At 32.5% G+C, this 22,938-nt stretch overlaps 1 protein-coding gene across 1 annotated transcript; it reads right to left on the bottom strand.

The window, feature by feature from the left end:
* Nucleotides 1-2,365: 2,365 nt before the first annotated feature.
* On the bottom strand, nt 2,366-19,295 carry LOC148601671 (transmembrane protein 26-like). Its single transcript, XM_088556446.1, has 5 exons — nt 19,128-19,295; nt 8,735-8,973; nt 6,817-6,991; nt 4,742-4,951; nt 2,366-3,467 (listed from the first exon to the last, which is right to left on the bottom strand). The coding sequence occupies exons 2-5, from the start codon at nt 8,926-8,928 to the stop codon at nt 2,859-2,861; spliced, it is 1,188 nt and encodes a 395-aa protein (XP_088412572.1). The 5' UTR covers nt 8,929-8,973; nt 19,128-19,295; the 3' UTR covers nt 2,366-2,858.
* Between the last annotated feature and the right edge of the window lie 3,643 nt (nt 19,296-22,938).

Below are 22,938 nucleotides of genomic sequence, written 5' to 3'. Positions count from 1 at the left end.
ATAACAATGACAAAGAGAGCCAATCACTGTAATAAGTAACACCTATTTGTGTGTTTGAATTCATTTTACTCTTGGAAGTTACAAAATTCCATATGTTAAAAAAAAGTTTATAATAAATGATATCCCCAACTTGGTTTTTTTATGTTTTTTTTTGTGATTGTTTTTCTTTATAAAAGTTTCGAGAAATGCATTATGGTCAGTACTTTAATCGGACTTCAGACTTCTCCATTCTACAACCCTTAATGCCCAATACCGAATTACCCATTTTTCTAGTCACTTTTCCCTACTACATATATTGTTTGAAACACTTATCATACACTTATCATACACTGTATGATTAGTACACAATTACCGATTAAATTGCCTCATTTCAATATAATATTTTGATTTCCTGAACCTTTACAAAACCTTTTTTGACGGTTAATTCCGATCACATAGTTATGCCCACTTCTCCAATGCCCTTTAAACGGGATCTTACCCGATTCAAGTGCATTAGATATCTTCACCATAAAGAGACTTCTCCATCATATAAGAAGAACGGATATGGTGAATATGTCAAAGAGACAATCTCACCGGGGTTAAAAATGAAGAATAATTTTCTTCGTGTACTCCATTTTACTTACCGTAATAATCTGAACGGGAGTTTCTAAAAAAGAAGGAGACGCTTTCCAAACAGAGGATCCCAATTTTGAAAAGAGGAAATCCGCATGCAATTTCCAGAATAGGTGTGCATTTAAGGCAAATACACTGAAAAAAAAACAACTTTTTTTATACAAATTATTTTTGTTAATTCTTGTGTTGAGAAAGTGAATAATCTCCTTCGTATAGATCGTCATTAAAATATCAGCCGTAAGACCTTAAACTACGTTCCGTGATATAAGAACATAATATATATAAGCGCAAGATTGTTGGTAACGTGCTTTTAGGTGCAAATGTAACTTTTAAGTGCCAGTTAATCTTATATAACTTATTAAGACAATCGCGACATAGCGTTCGACTTGACAATAAATTAAATGAGGGGGTGGACAGGGGGTACTTCCACCCTGCTTTCTTCCTTCTAGACGACTGCCTCCCACATCCTGACCACCGCTTCACGATACCTTTCATATCATCCCCGGTGATGGTCCACAACTGAAATCCCCGCTTCCCGCATTGTTCATTCACTCCCTGTTCCCCACTCTTCAACCACCGATTCCCCCTTTAACTCCCGCATTCCCAACCCCCTGTCCACCTTCCCATAAATGTACGGTTTTTAGTAGGAGCCTGATCCCACCATATATTTGTTTATCTTTTGTGTTTTTTTTTTGGTTCAAATGTTATTATTATGATCTCATTCTATTGTTCCAATAATCAATTAAGTCTTATTTTGTCGAACGACAGTACGTGTTGTTTTAAGTAGCTGTCTTTGTAAGAATCATGCAAAATCTGAAAAATGTGATACACCCCAAAAAAGGCTACATATTTTTATTCTTGTAATTAGGTTGTTTTATGGATCTATATTATGAAATGTGTTATTATTCATTCAAATCTGCGTGCTCTTAGGAGATAATCAACAGATTCTATTGTATTTGAGTGTCATTTACAGTTATTTCCCTTACTTTTGAATTCTACAGTGCATTTTATACAATTTTTATCTCCTATGAGCACGGGTTATATGAAAAACCAAATGTTAATTTCTGTTTACGAAAGCATTTTAAACAAGATATCAAAAATAACAATATGTAGGCTTTCCAACCATGTATCACATTTTGCATGATTCTTAAGTGGAGTGCAACTTAAGTGCTTCTCCGTCTAAGAATCTGGCAAAATGTATATAAGGTGTGGCACATGAAGGAAAAAAACGTAGAGATTTTGTTGTATTAGCTAATCAATTATGTCTGATAACCACCAGAAATAACCATCAGTGTTTGTAAAATTTGCCTTTTTTAAGACATTGTTTGGTCAAATTTAGTTGAAATTCACTACGGAAAAATGGCGGGAAAATTTTCCCCACTCTTTCCCTATATAAACAGTAAATATCATAAACATCACAAATGCTTCAGGATAAAATCAAATAGCTTTTTTGTTGTTTTCTAGATATACTAAATACATTTTAAGCAAAAATGACAAAACTGGGGAAAATGTTGTGTCATTCATTGCCTGATTCTTATACAGAATGGTACTTAAATTTCATGGTACAACATCTATTATCCCGGTGTTTCCCAAATCAGCCAATTGTAATCAACTCGTGACGTATAGTATTTAAATAAAAAAAATAGCACGCATTTGAATTGTAAGTATTTTTCTGTGAACAAAATACAAGGAAAGTTGGTCCAAGTACTTTCATAAGGCATGCTCGTTATTTATATCAAATCTGCGAAGCTGCCTTCGTTGTACTGTACTAATTTGCATAAAGAGGCGGGGATTCGTAGTAAGAGTGCCAGAAGTAACAAGAATAAACCTTCTTCACAAGGGATTGAACAGACCGATCGAGAGATACAGTAGTTATTATGTCTGCGGAAATGGTTGAAAATGAAATAGTTTATTTTCTTGAAGTTCAAGCTGTTTTGGTAAATCTGAGGTATCCGTTTTGACAGCTGCAGAATGTAATGTTAATTGATTTAAAAGAGGTTCTTTGGTACATTTCCTGGGCGTTTGATTAATTGGGTTCACTGTAACCGTACTCAAGGTATAAATACATAAATGTTAAAAACAAACGATTATTTAATCATTGAATGAATTGAACACTGTTCATTACCAATCAAACGTCATAACAACGTCATAACAATTTTGAGAAAGTAAATACATTAAATGCAAACTGCCAAAAGCTCACTGGAATTCGATCTGTACTGACATCAGCAACAACTGCTCTTTTCATGTTATACGTTTGAATTCACCTGTTCAAAACGATGATTATTTCCACCCTTGATATTTTCATTGCGATGTTTGTAGAAATTTGGTTCTTTGTTGTAAAACCCGTTTTCAACGTGCTTTTTCCTCATCAAGCTGTCCGTATCTTTCTTAGGACGCTGGTTTAAGTTATTGAATTTTCTACTGTAGCCACGTGGTACACCGGGCGCCGTATACTTTGACATGAAAGGTCGTGGTCCTTCGGAATCCATGGACGAATCACTGACTTCCGTATTATTCCGCTCTATGTAAACAACGATGAGCCTATATAAAAGAAGCACTATCACCAATGTATTTTTAGAAGTGAAAAACATGTTTGTGTAGCTAAGAACTTTGTACTTGAATATTAAAAGAAGTCTTAACACTAGAAAAGGTGCGTCCTGTAAAATTATTGATATGAGAATTCCATACACGTCCGCTGCACAACAACCTCTTTTCTGGAACTTGTTGTAATGTCTCGTCACAAGCCCAGATTGGTCTCGCCGCGCTCTAGCTGCGGTTAAAACGAGAGCAAATTGTACCAGACTCAAGGACCATAGTCCCAGGATTATTATACACAACAACTTGTTGTAACGTACCTGTAAGGAAAAGGGAAAACAAAATAAAAATTCACGTCACAAATGAAAATGAAGAAAACACAAACCACATACGCATACACACAAAACAGAAGCAAAAACAAAAACAAAAAGAAATGAAGATCACTATCGTCATCAACAGCAAATAACATTAACACTTAAAATCAGAGAGAGAGAGAGAGAGAGAGAGAGAGAGAGAGATAAAAAAAAAAATGATGATATCAATTTGATGGGTACTTATATTAAGCATAACAATCGCTGCAACGTTAGTCATTAAATGCATAAAAAAATACAGTGTAAAACTGACATCATGTACAGGATGGTTTGTAAATTAATTGGAAAGCACGGCTAATTATCAGAGAGCACAACTACAAAGTAAAATTCAATCAATTTAACCATATAATGATTACTATGACAGCCATAGCTGTTTGGTTTTTGTAGTTGTTTTGAATAACTTCTATTTAAACAAATACATTTAGCATGTTAAATGATTTTGCGTTGAAGATACGAGAAAATAAAATGCCATAATAGCTTGACAAAATGAATATAAAGATAGCCCAATGCCAATTTAAATTGTAAATATGGTTATAGGTCGGTGGTATCTGATAATTGGAAGAATAAACGCACAACAAACCTTTAAGCAGAAAATAAAAGCAAACCGGATGACTGTTTTAACTCCGTATTTAGATAAACTCAGAGTACTTTTTTCCTAATCATGGTTTGTAATATCAGTTTTATTGCTGTTTTCTATGGTGAGAAACAAGAAGTTGGAAGATTATATGGTTTAAAGCAAAAAGGCATCCCTTTAGTAAAGTATAAGTTCCATTGATAACACATGTTGTTCTGATAAAACTGATTTCGCTAACACTTAATGAGATCGTATTGTTGTTTTACTGTTGACAAAGATAAAATATTTGTGGTAGATACCTGTACTTGAGGAGGTAGACCTAGGGACATAATTCTTACAACTCATTGGAACGTTTGTATTCAGCATATGACATCAATCTGATGTAAGCATCAAAGTAATTTGGAATGATTTCATTCTGTTTTAAATGAAAGCTTAATAAGCTTTGGTGAAATTGAATGTAATACAAACATATAACTGGGTTCATGTCCCTTACCACAGGCCTACGTCCTTAAAATTCTTGAATATCAAATCTGTTCCAATAAACATACAAATCACACCATGAACGTTTACTTTTACAGATGGCGACGGTGTGTTCGGAAAAAAAAAGAAAAACCGATCATTCAAAACGAAAAAAAAGTTTTATTCGTACCTTCTCTTCTTTAAAAGCTTCGAAGAATTCTACAATATCAGCAGCAGTGCCTATATATACTAGCAGCAGTTGTGACAATTGGTCGTGTGTTAGTTTTCCCTTGGGCAGTAACCATCGACCAACAATTAGTATAAGCAGCAATATTTGTTCTAGTGTTCGTATCCACTGGTCTGCTGACAAAAGAATCGGGATCCGTATTTCTAATTTTACCTGGAAATTTATATGTCAAATTATTTACCTAAAAATATAAATGTGAACACCTAATTCAATAGTACTTTTTTTCTGTTTTTTTTCTTTAGCAGCAGTCTTTATAGAAATCAGGTAGAAGGTAATTCATGTATTTAAAAAAGCCACCGATTTCACTTTAATTTATTAGTTACAGACCAAATAACCAGCCTGATTTTCATTTGGGTGTAGCGCTTTTGAAGTAAAATTACACGAAGTAAGCAAGTTATCGTTCTTGATTTGCTTTGATTTAGTTATTTTTAGCGTGAGATGAGTGTTTGGTTTTCTCAAAAGTACAAATTTGAATGCAGAATGCTTCAATTGTAACATTTGTAGACCACGAATCACCTGTAACATAGTCAATGTCTGCACTTTATATGAACTGGTACTTAAGTAGTACTCCAGCTAAGAATAATGCAAAATGCGATTCATGGGTAAAAAGCCTACATATTTTTTTTTATCTTTTTGATATTATATTTGAATTTCCATAGTTAACAGAAATTAACATTCAATTTTTCATATAATCCGTGTTCTTAGGAGATAAAATTATATAGAACGTACTGTAGATTTCAAAATTAAGGGAGATAACTCTGTAAATGACAACCAAATACAAAAGAATATATTGGATTTTCAATGTTGATTATCTCCTAAGAGCTGGTAGATTTGAATAAATAATTACAAGTTTCACAATTTAGACCTATAAAACCACTTAATTACAAAAATAAAAATATGTAGCCTTTTTTGTGGTGTATCACATTTTTCAGATTTTGCATGATTCTTACAATGACTGCTACTTAACAGCAAAACAAGTTCATGAAGATACCTTGCTGAGTAATCAATAAAAGGTTCTCTAAATTTGTGCATTGGGTACGAATCCAAACAAGTTTTATCTTAAAAAAAAAGATAGCCGACGCAGTGATTTTTAAAAATTTTTTTACTCATAAGTTTCCACATTTCATTCAAGAAAATTAGCGCATGGTTTCGATACAGTTTTTTTGAACGCCATTCAGTTATCAGTATTTGGCCAATCGGAAAACAGAATTGCGATCAGGTGACTTGCGTCTCCATAGAAGAGCATCCTTAAGGTCAAAAGGTAAAAGGCGAAACTATACCGACTGCGTCGGGAAAACACATCTGGCCAATCAAAACAACATATTTCTCTTACATACATTTGAGAAGCATTTTCATTGGTTTACTCATAGTAATAAAAAGTCTTGAATAAAAAACTATATAGTATCAGAGGAACCTGAAAAGAGGTCATACACATTTAATTTAAACTAATCCAAAATCAAGAATCATAAAAAGATTTTCGAAAACAATAAAAAAAATGCAAATGGTGCCTTTGATACAGATTGTTTTGGTCTTATTACGAGGGAATTTTGGGATGCCTTTTGTCATTTGGTATCAAAATATTTCAAAGAGATTTTTCGAAAGCAATAAAAAAATGCAAATTCGGCCTTTGATATAAATTGCTTTGGTCTTAATACGAGGCAATTTTGTAATATGTCTTCTATCATTTGAAGCCATAATGTTTCAATGGATTTGGCCACATTCAAGGTAACGAAAACCTTACCCAAAGTTTTAGATTTTTTTCCTTTTTTCATTATAGAACTTTGATGATCGAATTCAGGGTAAAATTGCTTCAAAAGAATTTTGAGAAAAAAATGTAGTATTGTAAAGAAAATAATGGATATATTAAAAAGGCTAAGTTTATGTCCCGTGGGTTTAGTTGCCAGTAAAATATTTGGTTTTATTCCCCCTACCCTTTTATTCCTCATTTGATCATTGTTCTTATGGAAATCAAACTGATGCTCTAGCTCTTTAGAAACGTGAATCTCTTTAGAACTCACCCCTAAAATACTTCCAAGATTTGCGCTGAGCGCCTCCAGAGTCTCGTTCGCAACTGTCGTTGTATTGTTGCTACTCTTATATTGATGATTTATCCGGATATTTAGTTCATGTAGCTCTAAAAACCAGATTGCAGGAACTGTACTCATCATGTAGATGAATACACTGGGGCAAAACCTAAAATATCATATTAAAAACAAAAATACCAATCATATACACTTCTCGAATGGTAAAAAAGGTCCTTCCATTTGCGCCATATACCATCCCTTCCCCATTCCCATTTCCATTCCGATGTTCCCATTTCCAATAGAAAAATTCCCACCCTCAAAACCCATCCCCATAGAATCCGTATTACATTTTTCATTATCAAATTTGTGCAGTATCACATTGAAATTCTTCAACAATTTTTCCTGTTAACATTGATTAAATCCAAATTCTCCCCATTCCCAAATACACTTTCTCTATCCTCCCATCCCATCCCTATCCCCACATTTCTAATTCTCCATATACCATTAAATGGGAAGTTTCCCCCCATACAAGTGCTGTATATATTGCAAATGTTGATCTGCTGTACAAGTGATTCAAGGAGTAACTTCTTATCAGAGGCATTGGAATCAAATATATAGGAAGATCTAAATTCAAAAATTAATTTATACAAGAAGTAAACGTATACATAACAAAGATTAATCAAGGGAACCAAGGTTATAGCGGTAACCAAAAGAATCCAATCCAAGGACAAAGACAAGACATGGAAAACAGAAATACACAACAAAGAACATAAAGTAACTTAAGTCATACAAACAAAGTAACAAAAGCAAATGAGCAACTCGGACTCCATTAAAAACTGGGAGCATGGACCAGGTGCACCGGTAGGGTAAGCGTCATAAAAAGTTAAGTCCGGGGTAGACCAACGAGGAAAGGGAAACTATGACCCTCGAATAAATCAGTTTTCATGGTGCAGATGGATACACCATAACGATCTACGAGTTCATGATGGCGACCATAAAACTTCTGTAGTGATGACTTCAATCTTGTAGCAACATAACCCAGTTCCATAAGCCTATTTGTTAGAGTTCTAGCGCGATACAAAAAGTCTGCGTAGTTTCAGCAAGCTCTGGCATAACGTATGAGTTTTGATATGAACACTCCATACGCAGGTGGTGACTGGATATTGCCACCGATGACAGGAAAGTTGATAATTCTGAATGAAAAGTCATCTCGTTTGTGGTAAAGTTTGGTCAATAATCTTCCTTCACCATCGATTTCTAATTGTAGGTCAAGATACGAGGCTGACTTCACAGAAGTAAAAGAAGATAAATACGAGAGCAGAAATAATTCACACCTTCTACATTCCATTGAATCAATCACAAGACAATTACTCACGCTACAATTAAAATATAACTGTATAATATTAGAGTACCATAGTTGATTTAGTACAAGAGAAAATGCAACATGACGACCAAATGAATTATACTTTTTTGAAACCGTCAGCAGTATACAAAATATGATCAGATCTGTAGCTGAAATGTCTTAAGCAATGGTCCCGACTTTGTAAAACATATCCGAAATGGTAGGTGGATTCAAATCAATTCGATTTTGTCAGATGAAAAAGATACTGTAAATGTATATATTTTAAAAAAAAAAAATTCTTTGTTAATGAACTGCATATTTCAACTTTGAATCAATTTAAAGGCTACTTTTACTTTAAATTTATTTCCCTGACCCACTTCTGCCGATCGATCTGATACCTATTCCGATTTGCTGGACGTATATCGTTAGCCTCGCATGCGATGCTCGGTATAAGTTATATACAGAACAAAACCATATATAACTAATAGCCATGTTGTTCTTTTCATGTTCTTTTTTAGTTCTCTATCTAAGAAACCCTAAAATGTTTATTAAACTTAGCAGCAAACTCACCATTTCCACTCTTTTCCAACTTTCTTTACCATCGTAACAGTTGTCTCAACTAAGAGCATCCCTAGAGATGTGGCAAGGTACCAGAACCTTTTGTCTTTTGTGACGTAGTACAAACGCCATATTGAAACAAGACCATGGCATGCAAAAAGCAGACGAACAAAAAGAGCACGTGTTATAGTCAGTGTACTGGTCATTTCCTTATAACGTCATCATCAAAAGATCACACATGGGAAATGAAACTAAAAGTAAAAGGAAACCGCTTTAAGTGGCTCATCATGTTTGTCCATCAATCATACTATTGAAATGGTTATGACCGCAAATATTATCATATGCATTATATTTGCGGCTAGTAATATCATCTCAAACTATGCTTTTGTAGATTGCAAGGAAAAGAATTAGTCTTTCCTTGAATGAATGTTCATTGCCCAATAAAATGTAGAGAAGATATTAAAAAGATTTTATCTTTCGGTAAGTTCATAGGTATTTTAATCTTAGTTGAATAGAAAGCATAAATATATTTTTCAAGTGTCCATTCACCTACCAAAAATAAGTTCATGGGGTGCCATTTAATCAAGGAAAACAAACCAAATTCCATGAAATTGTCGTAAAATGCCAAACAGGAACTTGAATTGATCGATGAACACGATGAACTTAGAAGCAAACTTCAATGAAAGTAAAAGTTTGTAGAGTTATATCAACGTTCAATACAGCAAAACGAAATTAACACATACACGGGTTGACGCCCGCTCAATCATCATTGCACCGAAGGCATAAATCATCTGTACGTTTTAGAAATAATTGTACGATGACTTTATAATCTCTCCTTGATTGGTATAATAAGAGGTCAATATAAAAAAGATGGAATTATTTTGCAATAAATTTTGTTTGGCCAAAGATAATTTTCTATCGATAGCTGCAGTCCAAGTCTACAGCCAATACTTTTAACATTGTACTGTTGAGTCATTAAAACACAACGTTGCAATAAAATGTAATTTACGCGACGGATTAATCAGTTTTAAATGTTATTGGAGCCTATCGTGTCTGATTTTGTTGATCAAGGGGAGTAATCATAGGATCATTATGCAGTTAATTACCGAAGAGAAAGTTAATGAAGTGAAGACCACAACGAAATTTACCTTTCATCTTGAAAAATATACTCACAATATTGGATATTAATATCAAAATGCAAATTTACTAGTTATGATAAAATCTTAACAAAAGGTCAAAATAACTTGTAGCGGGGTGTCAATGATTTTGCTGTTTGAAATAACTTCAAATTCGTCATTAATGCAAGTACCGTAATTACATAAATATTCCCTTGACCGAATTATAAAGATTGTTTTTCACTTTTACACTTCGGTCACCCTAATCTATACGGCAGCATGAACTTACTGTACCAAACAAAGATTACTTCCAGGTAATATCACTATCTTTAAATTTGTGCAGTTCGGTAGGGTAAAAATACTAAATGTTTTTAAAAATGATTATTAACTGCAAAGAATGAAATTTAATACAAAAAACCTTAAGTTAAAAACAACATCTATAAAACTAATCAATTTACCTTAAGAGAAATGGAAATCCGAATCGACAATAAAAAGAGGGGGACAAGTAAACACATCGGCAAAAACACCTTCGGGAACACACAAAGAAACACAATAACAGACAAAAAAAAAAGAAAGAGACAGAAAAAAAAATACATATAGAAATGAGCTGCATAAAATCCACAAGTGATTGCGATTAAACTATTGCTTCGGAAGGCCAGACACTCACCGTGCTACACGAAAGCCATGTCCATTGGAGAGAAAGAAATTGTACGACAAATGTTTTTCATTAGTAATTCTGGAAACAGATACCTCATAACTAGGATAGATGAGATGTAAATAATTCTAAACCGAAGATTATTCAACGAGCTAACGTCATCTTTAAACGAAAACTAAAGTATAAAGATTGTGCACAATCTTTTGTCGCAGTAAATTCTGGATGATTTCGGCTCGTAGAAACGTAGATATATATCGACCAATAGTAATTTGTACCCATCTGTATTTAGGTTTTATGTTGAGAAGCTTTTTTTTTAAATTGTTGAAAAAACGAATGTAATATTTAATAAAATACCATATTTTACTACTTGAATTCATTCGACTTCTAAGTCTAAAAGGCGTAACGCAGTGAGAGAAAAGGTAATATTTTAATAAAGACTCTAATTAAGAATTATTTAAAGTCACAGATGATAGTTGAAAGTACAAATATTTGATAGTGCAAATATGTGATACATGATAATGAATTGGACGAAAATGATGCGATTATTCAGCTTACTAGGAGCCTCTAAGCTTAAAGCAGCACTAAATTCGCACAAATAGACGATACACGTATTTATTTTAACAATTACCCCAAAAATAAGGTATTAGATGGCGACAGCAGATTGCATCAGAAGAATACAAACAGCATGACATCAGCAAATTATCAAAATTGCTCGGCAGAACTGCACCCGATCAATCGAAAAGAAAAATTCATTCTATCATCTGGCGACCATAGAGACAACGACACAATAGTCTGAAACACTGATGTACGTCAAATATTTTACTGTCTAGCAGTGCAAGAATATTTTAAGTTGAATAATCCAATTATATTTTGGTTAAACTTTGCATGATAGCATTTTTATGTATCCCAATGTTACCTTCAAATCACGCATTAAAGACATTAACCCTATTTAAAGTTTGTTGATGAGAAAAACATCAATTCCGTACGTGCTGAGTATAAAAAAAACACAGATTAGAATAAAAAAGAATGTTATTAGAATGTTTGGAATTCTGAATCTGTGCATCGTTCATTGTTTGATTTTCAAACTGCATCTGGTTATATAATTCATTTCAAAAGTGACTGGCTTTTCTATCAATTAAATCAACCATGTTTCATCCGATCTACGCGTTATATGATTGGGTGATTGAAATTTCCACATCTCATGCTAGAGAGACAGACTTCAAAGAGAGTGATGACTTCCTAGTTCGAGGGAAACATTAACAATTGATGGAACATATAGAATTTCGAAGTAATTAATAGACACAAAAACTATGATGCAAAACTAGCATACAATTCAAGAATAAAGCCCTTTTGTTTTCCTTTTCTTAAAATCTGAATTTTACTTTCAACATGTATGTGTTGGCGGTTGCCCGGAAATATCTGTAAGACTCGGAATTGCGATGGGACGCGGAGGTTGGAAGGTCGCGCGAAAATGCGATGGTAATACGCCGAGATTGTGTTCATGCTCACGCTCAACTGCGATGAGTAGAAAGGGTTGTAGAATGTCAATAGAAACGCAGAAATCGTTTTGCTCTTAGGAGATATTCCACATAGAAAATCCAACAGTTTCTATTGTGTTTTAGTGTCATTTATCCCTTAATTTTAAATTCTACAGAGCATTCTGTTTTAGTTTTATTTACGTAGAACAAGGATTATATGAAAAGCCGCATGCTAATTTCTCTTTACTAAAACATCTTAAATATTATATTTCAAAAATAAAAAATATGTAGGCATTCCAACCATAAATGATATCTTGTATGATTCTAAGATGGAGTGCTACTTAAAACAACTGTATACTAATAGTAACCAGGACTATATACAAGTAGTTTATACGCTAATACACAGGAGCCATTCTGTAGATTAACGTAGTTAGCTATACTTGTCAAAACTTATTCATCTGTAAAAGTCCCTACTCGTCCATTGAAAAGTGACAGTTTTAATCAATCTGCCACTGGGTAAAGGAAAAATGGAAGTAAAATTATTATTCATGAATGAATAAAAAAAATAAGTCTGTTTTCAGAAAACTCAAGCCATGGAATTGATAAAAGTGTAAAGTAATTAAATATTGAAGTGTGCTTTGATTAGAAAACACATTAGAAGACACATCCACTTCCGTAAGAGGATACAATAAATCTTACCTCTCCAGAAATCGGCAAATAAATTTATTAAAAACTTAAGCAATTGAAACACACTCTCAGGATAACGATATAATTAAAAATGTAATAGAGAACTGCATTGAATTTTATGACTTAGCCACTTTGACTAATAATACTAAAACAGTTACAAGAAAAAAAAAGAATTTTAATTTGCAAAATAACTCGATAATCAATCCATGGCATTGGGGTTATGCTCTGATGTATCTTTTGGTAAATAAAAATGAACGTACAAAGGCTCATGGCGTAGATGGAATGTCGATCATAGTGTGGCATCTCTTATCACTTATGCCCGTGGAACATCGTGGCAACGTTAAATAGGATACCAAAGCACTTCCGCGTATTCGCTCAATATTAACCAATGCCCATTAACGTTCCACGTCTATCGTACGTCAGCGTTGACTATCGTATATCAACGTGACCATCGCACTTCGGCATCTTTCATATCTAAAACAGTAAAATATTCTTAATGATGACACTTATTCCAAATCTACAATATGCAGGACGTTTCTCCTACTTGCATAATTATAGCTTTTTTTAGATTTGCATTTGCGGACACTTTATAATTTGTTGCAAAAATAATATTTAAAAAAAATCTTTCAGTCACAGACAAGATTGATCTTATTTAATTTAGTTGTAATCCATGCTTCACATAAGAGACACGGACCTAATTTGCTCAAATTACGTTTGACATTGCTTATTAAGCACTACTATGTTGTTAAAATGCCGATGTTGACCATTAAAAATATGTTAGACTTTCCATGGCACATGATATGTGTCTTGTGTTAAAGTTTGAAACAATTACTCAACCGAATACATGTATATCATTTTTCTGCTATACTTCACTTCGGAGTTTGATAGATAGATTCTCATGTTTTAGAGCATATACATGTATATGATGTCACTGACGCTCCATCCTTCCGTTGCGAAGCTTAATTTTAAAGAAATAAAATCGTTCGTTTAAGCTCATTTATTCGACACCGGGAGAGTGACCTCTTTCTTAACCAACAAATAGGGAATCGAAGGTCATAATTGTCTTTTTGCATTATATTAGAATTCACAAAAAGTAAGAAAATATTTTGCAGAGATGACAGTTGTACTTCAAAACGATGGCATTGCAATATGCATTTTTATTTTTAGTACAGTTAAAAATTCATCTAACAAATATTTCATTGCACGTGATATTTCGATAGTTCACAATTGCAGTCTGGCAATTTCATGCATTTTTGCGAGGATGTTTTAAAGGAAATATATATGCTTTAAATCAAAACTGCAACTATTCATGTTAATATCGATCATTTTTATCTAATTTAATGTATTGCAAAACAGTTCTCCATTTAACATGTTTCAAATATTTGATGAAAAATACATTCCATTGTTCAATTTTAGTAGAAGTAGACAATTGTCCTTGTTTGATTCAATTACAATTCTGTCGGGAATAAAGGAGTTTAAGGCAATTTTTAACCTCAAATAATGCTGTCACAATATGCATGAAATATCAAGGATTCCTTATTCCATACAGAATTTGAAATGCCACATAGGTATATCCTTATTATTCTTACAATATACCCGTCTTTATTTCTTAAGTTCCAATAATATATATTGTATGTAATAAACCTGATATCTACAATCATCTATAGAAGGTTTCTAAACTACTCAGTTTTTTACTTTGCATCACTATTTACAATTGTCCAAATTAAAATATATATCTACTTTCAATCTGAAATAATTGCTATTAATGTTTTGTATGTCAACATCATCCGCTGGCCAAACAACCGTTCCAAGACCTAACGAGCACGTATCATTACGCGGTTTTTGTCCCTGGATTACATTCTTTTGATTACTGCCTTAACCTTGGTTCCCTTGATAACTCTAATGAATTAATATTTACGATTAATAGTGCTTCTTTTTCATATTAATTTATATTTAAAATTATGATCTACAGAGATGTGAACCTTTAAATTTGAAAATTTGAAAGCTGGCAATATTATTTTTGTAGATAGTCACTTTAAATGTTGACTTTTCTATCGTTGGATGATCAATACCTTAAACCCACGTTAAAACCAAGAACTTTATGTCTTTAAGATAAGATTTGATGTGTTTATTTCAAAAATAGACACGTCTAATTTAAAAGAATATTCTGCTAAATGAATTACATTACAAAGAAATTAGCTTTATTACATACATATCTTTTCATCTGTTATCATATAAAAATATCTAAAATCAATAGAAAAAACAAGAATATCTTGCCAATGTGTATGTGTTGATTAACGATATAAGCTGTAAAATACAAATTAATACTTTTTTTCATTCAGTCTTATGTTCATGGAATAAAGTTTGAAATTTTACAGTTCTAACATAGTTGGGAGTTTTTCAGACCCTTCTATATATATACGTCTCAGAATGTGGCGACTCTATTCGCTACACTGCTCCATCGGGTCAAATTGATACAGCAAAGATAACGTAAACTTATAGAAGGATCTGAAAATTTCCCAATGATGTTAGAACTGTCAAATTAGCGATGCAAATTTTTTATCGTTCCCTCCGCGGGACTCGAACTCGTACCGCTGTGACATCTATGGCAACACCGCCTGCACTAAGTCCAGCGCCCTAGACCACTTAGTGCAGGCGGTGTTGCCATAGATGTCACAGCGGTACGAGTTCGAGTGGGATCCGGTGGAGCAGTGTAGTGAATAGAGTCGTCACATTCTGAGACGTTGTATAAATTGATTTGTTGTGACATGCATCATTAATTTGATCCTCTATCCTACATGATAACACCTAGATGAACTGTCCGGTACTACCATACATCGTGTACTAAGTTACAGCCCTAAATTAATCCTACGAAGAGGAATGACCCGGCCAGCGAAAGCTATATTTTTTTTATATAGCCTAGCTGGCCGAGTGGTCTAGGGCGCTGGACTTAGTGCAGGCGGTGTTGCCATAGATGTCACAGCGGTACGAGTTCGAGTCCCGCGGAGAGAACGACCAAAAATTTGCTTCGCAAATTTGACAGTTCTAACAGAACTTAAAAAATGAAAAACACCTAGAACTTAATCAAATATGGAATCGTTTTTCGGCTGTATAAGTATACGAAAGTGAACTACGAAGTCCTCGCATTTCGTTAAAAACAGCGATGGACTTAATTTCTATGTCCCAATTTCATTTCCTAAAACCATTTTTACCGGTACTTTTAGCTGGTGACAAGGGAAAAAAAACCGTTTTTACGTTTGAAGAATAGTTTAGCACTTACTAAGAGTGGCAAACATACAACAACATCTCCAACAACAATTAGTTTTGTTACATACATAACTATCTGAAATCTTAAACGCATTGACTAAAACGAATTAATGGGGTTTGCTCATTTTAGAGAAATCAATGATATATTGCCCATTTGTTTGTTTTTATTCAAGATATGATCTATATAATACAGTTTATTATGTTTTACCAAAAAAAAGTTTGAAACAGTTATGTTATATATTTGTTTTGTCCATACATCAAACCTTTGTTCGCACATATGCACATGCAACAATGCTCAACTGATTATTGTATAATCATGCATTCATCCTTACTATTCCTTATTGTGCCATCATCACAACGCTAAGTTTTGAGCGCGATACATAGAAAATGATGATATTGACTCAGAGTGTGACAATGATTAGAATTTACATTGTTTATGCAGTTATAATTTTTTAATATTTTTAATAACATCTCATCGAAGGCTTGAATATTTTTTTTTAATAAAGTTTATTTTACACACGAGTAATAAATAATCAACCACAATAACATAATAGCATCTGATTTTACAAAAGCAAAGGACGCTGACAATGCCGGCGCACCTGGCCCATACTCCCAGATTTTGTGTGGAATCCGAGTTGCTCATTTACTTCTGTTGTTTTGTACTTATTATTTTTTTTGTTATTTTATGTTCTTTGTTGTATGTGTTTGTTTTCACTGTCTTGTCTTTTTCCTAAATTACAATCTTTAAATTTCTAGAATCTTGGTTCCCTTGATTATTCTTACAACTGATTCGTCGTTTCTGACGTTTTGATAAATATGACGACAAAAGAGAGTATTCAATGAATCTCAGAAAGTGGCAAAAAAATTGATCCAAGATATGATCTATATAATACAATTTATTATTTTTTTCCAAAAAAAAAGTTTGAAACAGTTATGTTATATATTTGTTTTGTCTATACACCAAACCTTTGTTCGCACATATGCACATGCAAAAATGCTCAACTGATAATTGTATAATTATGCGTTCATCGTTACTATTCCTTATTGTGCCATCATCGTTTATGTACAACTTTCATCACATCATTATTACTACAACTGATTCGCCGTTTCTGACGTTTCATAAATATGACAACAAAAGAGAGTAATCAATGAATTTCAGAAAGTGGCAAAAAAAATTTCCTCTTAAAAGAACGTACGTTATAAAAATGCATAGTGTGTAGAAGTTTACTTTTAATACTATGAATAGTTCGTTTAATAAAGAGATAGACTTAATTACTGTTTCTTGGATTTATTTTCCAAGTTTTCCAAAGCCATATGTATTCTGGTACTTAAGGCTAGTGACAAAAAAAGAAGAAAAAACAAAACAAAAACAAACAAAAAAAAAAAACAAAGAAAAAAAAACAAAACAAAAACAATTTAAATGAACAAAAAAAAAAAAATTACTTTTCAAAATAATTTTGCACTCACTGAGAGTGGCATACATTCGACGACCTCTCGAATAACAGTTAGCTTTGTTACACACATATCTATTTGAAATCATATAAAAATTATCTAAAATCAATACATGGGGTTTTCTCATTTTGCAGAAAAATTAAGGTATATTGCCAATATTCTTGTGTTGATATAATCTATGAAATACAATTTATTATTGTTTATTTCATTGCACATTCTTATTGTTAAAAACTTAAGTTTGAAACAGTCATGTTATCAATTTCTTTTCCATACTTTTTTTTAAACTTGTTTACATAATATATGCGTATGCATATAAACACTCAACTGATTACTATGAAATTATACATCCATCCTTACTATTCCTTATTGTGCGCGATAGATAAAAATGTATGATACTGACGTAGTCAGAAAATAATTAGAAATTACATTTTTACGTAACCATAAACTGAAGAAAAAGTGTTTCATCAGCTATTTTATACATGTATCTAGGGATTCCATATTTCTATTCGAGAAAATGTCATATTCACAAATATATTGTTAATTATGACGTCAAAAGCACACACATAGTATCATGACACCATATTACGACAAATAAGATTTTTAAATAAATTTAGACATATAACGGTAAAAAAACCTTTTTATCAAAAGCGCATCACTATGAATAAAATGAAAAATATTGAATATCGTACTTGACGCAAAAGAAAAACAAAAAAACAAAACAAAACAAACAAAAAAGTAATAAACAAATAAAAAAACAAACCCAAAATATATACCCAAAAACGGTCAAGTATCATAAGAAGAATGAAATTCCCACACTTTCAAGGTTCAAGTAAAAATAAAACATAGCATTGTTCGATTGAAATGATATTCTACTTTACATGCTTGAATACAATATGGTTTCCAAATGTAAATTAAAGTGTAATATAAATTTAAACAATGAGAGTTCAACCATATGAAGCACCACAATCGCAACAAAAAGCCCATTTAAATTTCTTGAACAAGAACCTTAGATATAAAATTTCAAAATTTAAAAAAAAAAACATCAAAGACCGGGTGTGCCGGGCATTGCCCCGAAAAAAAAATTGGGTAAACAAATTTTGTGTATGATATCTTGATATCAAACTTTTGACCTTCTTCAATCATCATTTCATTTTAATTACACCCCCTTACCTGAAACCCCGAATCCGTCCCTGAATATAACATATAATGTATATATACAAATGGAATTCTTGATATGTCATTTGATTGTATACCATTAAGTGGCTGTATTGACATCTTTCTCGCAAGTATTTCGAAATTTGAAATATCAAACAATTAATTCCATTTAATGTTGAAAAAAGTAAAGTTAGTGACAATACTGCAATTATAAAACACTCTAATCTAACACGTTTTGCTTGTACACAACATGTCTATTACATTATATTTGCAGTATATCATTGTTGTATTGCATATGTAGAGAAAAACCGGATTGTATTTATAAAAGTGTATCATATACAAAGTGACAGTTTTACGTGCATATTTTGAAAAAAAAATGAATTAACTTTTTTTAAAGTTTAAAATACGAATATCAAATATATTTGATTTTCGAAATCCACGTAACCATCTGGACAAAATGAAAAAAAAAACTTTTCTTTAATAAGAAATCGAAAATACTTGCAAACACTTAAAAATTCCTTAGACATAGTTTTTCGTTTTCTTTACAGTAAATGTCATTTAGCAATTTTCAAATCATTGAACAATCTAACGCTTACCTGAAAAAAAGTATTTCTTGCACAAAATAACGTCAATTCCGAATTTGTAAATTCCAGATATTGAACACTGAGAACTGGTCTATGTTGCTTTCACTTAATATTATTGAGAAACCGTGAGTCTATCGATAGTTCAATAATAGAGTGGGCGTAACGGCTTCTATGACCCTCAATTTTATGCTGTATATTTTACTGTAATTATTGCTCTACAATGCACGATAACTTCTAGATACAGTAAAAATATATTCTCGAATTCAGGCATTAATTAATTCACGAATTAATAAAGAGTACCTTAGTCTGCACTTCCCTTATACATAAGTTCTTATTCAAACCTACATCTAATTATTCTGAAATGTAACTACTGCTGAAAAGTGGCACATTACAACTATTGAAACAATAGTGTCAAATTGTTGAAATACGAGACCCACTGGCAAATAAGGATATTCTCATATTCACCTGATGTCACTCTCGGTCTTATGTTAGAGTTCTTATATTAGATGCTTGAGTTTTTCTTATCTTTACTTTTTATGTGTCTTATTATTTTCCCTACATTTTGTATGAAAATATATTTTATCTATTCTTGCTTTAATGTATTCACATTGAAGAATCCATATATTTGATTTATATGTCTCCAAAATGTCCTTCTATTTGGACGTTTCTAGTCCATGGAACAGGGTTATGTTGCTACAAAATTGAAGTTTTATAGTCGGTATCATGAACTCGTGGATCGTTAAGGTGTATCCATCCGCACCATGGAAACTGATATGTTCAACGTGTCATAGTTAACCTTTCCTCTTTCGGCTACCCTAGACTTGACTTTTTATGAGCAACTCGGCGAGTGTTTCTAGAAAAGCAGGGGATGCTTACCCTACCGGTGCACCTGGTCCATGCTCCCAGTTTTGAGTGGAGTCCGAGTTGCTCATTTACTTTTGTTACTTTGTATGTAATACTGTACTTATTTTATGTTCTTTGTTGTGTTCGTCTGTTTTCCATGTCTGGTCTTTGTCCCTGGATTACATTCTTTTGATTTCCGCTTGGATCTTGGTTTCCTTGATTTCTCGTCAACAGACTTTATGGGACTATAATTTTAGCTTCTAAAATATGTGTATTTTCATAATTTATGAGTTTGCCATTTGGTGTATAATATTCATGAAAAATTAGGGTCAAGTCCAAAAATATTTGTATTTTTGATTTGACAGGTAATTATCATTCAATCGGTGAGTAACACGTCAAAATCTAAGATATCTTTATTTTGTCTGACACAAGGTTCTAAAAAAACATTATGTTATTAAAAAGAACAATGCTACCCAGCTCTTTTCTCACAAAAGAGGAAAAATGGGCAAATTTGGATTTTTTCTCGAATCCAATATTTTTAATGTTATATCTCTTCAGACCAATTTATGACTGAGAATTCAGAACTACGGTATCATTGAATGTATTAATCCTTTTAAAGTTATTATTAATTTCATGAAGTGGAGATCAAATTTTGATTATAGAAATCGTGATCAACAACTCTCTGGTTGATGAGCAGGACATGTTTATCTTTCCGAAACACCCGATTTCTCTCCCGTTTTTTTGTAGGAGTTCATATTCCTAATACTTTATCTGTAAACAGGAAGTTGTTGATTTTTTTATCTGAAAATGAACCCCACCATACGGCATACCTACAGGAAGAACATGTTAAAACTTCATGCAAATGCAATAAGTAGTTGCTGCGAAAAATGCAAAGAAGGTTTCAACTTTCAAAATAAATAAAAAATAAACAAATCACTCGGTAGACAAAAAGTTGACGTCGAATATTCCGAAAATGTACTCACCATATTGCATAACTGCAGAATGAATATGTAAAATGAGTAGTTGCTGAAAAAAAAAAACTGAGACGAAAAGTGTTACTTAAGCACGGACATACGATATCACGGAAACACAGAAACATTGACACTATGAAACACGAATAAGGGTAAAACAGTATACCCCAATTATTTCCAAGGATATAATAATGAAATTCGACAAATTTATTGATGGAGCTGTAGATGTTTACGCCGACTTTATCATTATGTGGCATCGATCAGCTACAATAATTTTTATGTCTCAAACAATTAAGAAATTCCTTGAAACTTTTTGTGTCTATGCAAAGAAAACTGCATATTCAATGGTTAATCACATGCAAGCGGGAAAAAAGGAAAACTGATCATTCGTAGTAACATATTTTGTAAAGTTGTCTTCTTCAGTCGTTTTGTAAAAATAGGTCAAAGCAAGTTAAGTTTGTACTGGTTTTACGATACCTGGGGTAAGGGAGGTAATACATACTTATTTTTTTTAGTCACAAGAAAGTTTACATAACTCCTGATAATCAAACGTACAAGAGATACTGATGCAAAACGTAAATAGGACAAGGAGAAGAGATTAAACAAAGATGTTAAAGATGTCAGAATCCAGCAACTTTAACCTTTATAAACTTAATATGTAAATAATTGAATAAATGATTCAAATGTGTACATTGACGAATATATCTTACATTTAGAGGGAAAATGCTTAAAATGAGGCCTTCTAGATTTTTTTCCTTAATAGATTTATATTTAGGGGATATGTTTTCCAAACTAGTTTATCTTCTTTGAACCCTGTTTTCACAAATAGAGATATTCGAGACTTTATAACTTAAAACAAAGTCACTTTTGAGAATTGCAGTAATTCAAATCTAGCTTTTTTTTTAGTTCTTGGCGTTACTATTCTAAACCTAGTTCACTGGAACTGTCATGACCGACTTTTCTCATTCTGGTAATTTTGATAGCTTACGTAAATAAGAGGTTCGTTTAGTGGATACGTCAATTTATATATATGTGGTATGTTGAGGTATTCCATGGAGAGGATTGAATGTATTATTGGGTGAATTTGATTGTGTGTTTGTTGTAAACTTCATTTATAACCTAACATTATAAGTTTGTTCCCAACACGGACATGTTGCTTTCCACAGTCGGGAGATATTGGTCATTTGTGTATCTTTGTATCTTCTATTACTTTTAAGAAGAATTGTCATCGTTCTGTTACAGTGTATTTGACTTCTTTTCTTGTCGACGCCTTTCAGACCTTCCAGAGTGTTTACACTTGTTGAAAACCTTTTTGTGATCTCAGAAAGTATATATTATGCTGTAATTAGGCTATAGGCCGGTGCACTTTTTGCGCGTCACCATACCCATTCTATTCTCTTTTCCTGCTGCCGTGAGACAGTAAGGCTAAAATAACTGGCTAGTTTTAAAACTTCACAATCTTTTAGAGATGAGAAAAATCCTCTTTTTTATATTTTTAAATTAAGCTTATAAAGTATAAAGCATTGAATTTAATAAGGTCAAGTAACCATGTCCACAACTGTACTATATCCAGCATATAACTGTGTCGAACATAATGATTGTGTGCCACCACACAAATTATTTTTTTGACTCCTTCAATAAATCAGTTTTCATGGTGCAGATGGATACACCATAACGATCCACGAGTTCATGATGACCACCACGACTTATGTAAGCTCACTGATTCTTTTACGGGTTATAGAAGTTCGAATTTACATATTGGTTGATATAGTGTTTTCAAGTACCTTATTTAAAAATAAAAAAACAAAAACAAAAACAAACAAAAAACAAACAAAACAACAAAAAAAAAAACAAAAGAAAAGAAAAAAAAAACAAAAAAAAAAAAAAAAACACAATGAACTGTTCTAAAACTATTTTTGTAGTTTGATAAATCGTACGTAGACAAAATATGTATGCTATATAGTAATATTCAAATTAGCTGTGAATATAGAATAAAATGTAAAAACGTA

The sequence above is a fragment of the Perna viridis genome, chromosome 12 (assembly GCF_037379345.1).
Source record: "Perna viridis isolate PV_CMFRI_1.1 ecotype Kerala chromosome 12, ASM3737934v1, whole genome shotgun sequence".
Taxonomy (NCBI): domain Eukaryota; kingdom Metazoa; phylum Mollusca; class Bivalvia; order Mytilida; family Mytilidae; genus Perna; species Perna viridis.
The sequence above is the reverse complement of the archived record's forward strand: the minus strand, read 5'-3'. Positions and strand labels throughout refer to the sequence as shown.

What these genes read in the sequence shown, in the direction of transcription:
- LOC148601671 (XM_088556446.1), bottom strand. Translation starts at nt 8,928, where the DNA reads ATGACCAGTACACTGACTATAACACGTGCTCTTTTTGTTCGTCTGCTT. An exon ending in GTTGGAAAAGAGTGGAAATG is followed by an intron (nt 6,992 to 8,734) that starts GTGAGTTTGCTG and finishes ATGATATTTTAG; the next exon opens with GTTTTGCCCCAGTGTATTCA. An exon ending in ATCTTGGAAGTATTTTAGGG is followed by an intron (nt 4,952 to 6,816) that starts GTGAGTTCTAAA and finishes ATAAATTTCCAG; the next exon opens with GTAAAATTAGAAATACGGAT.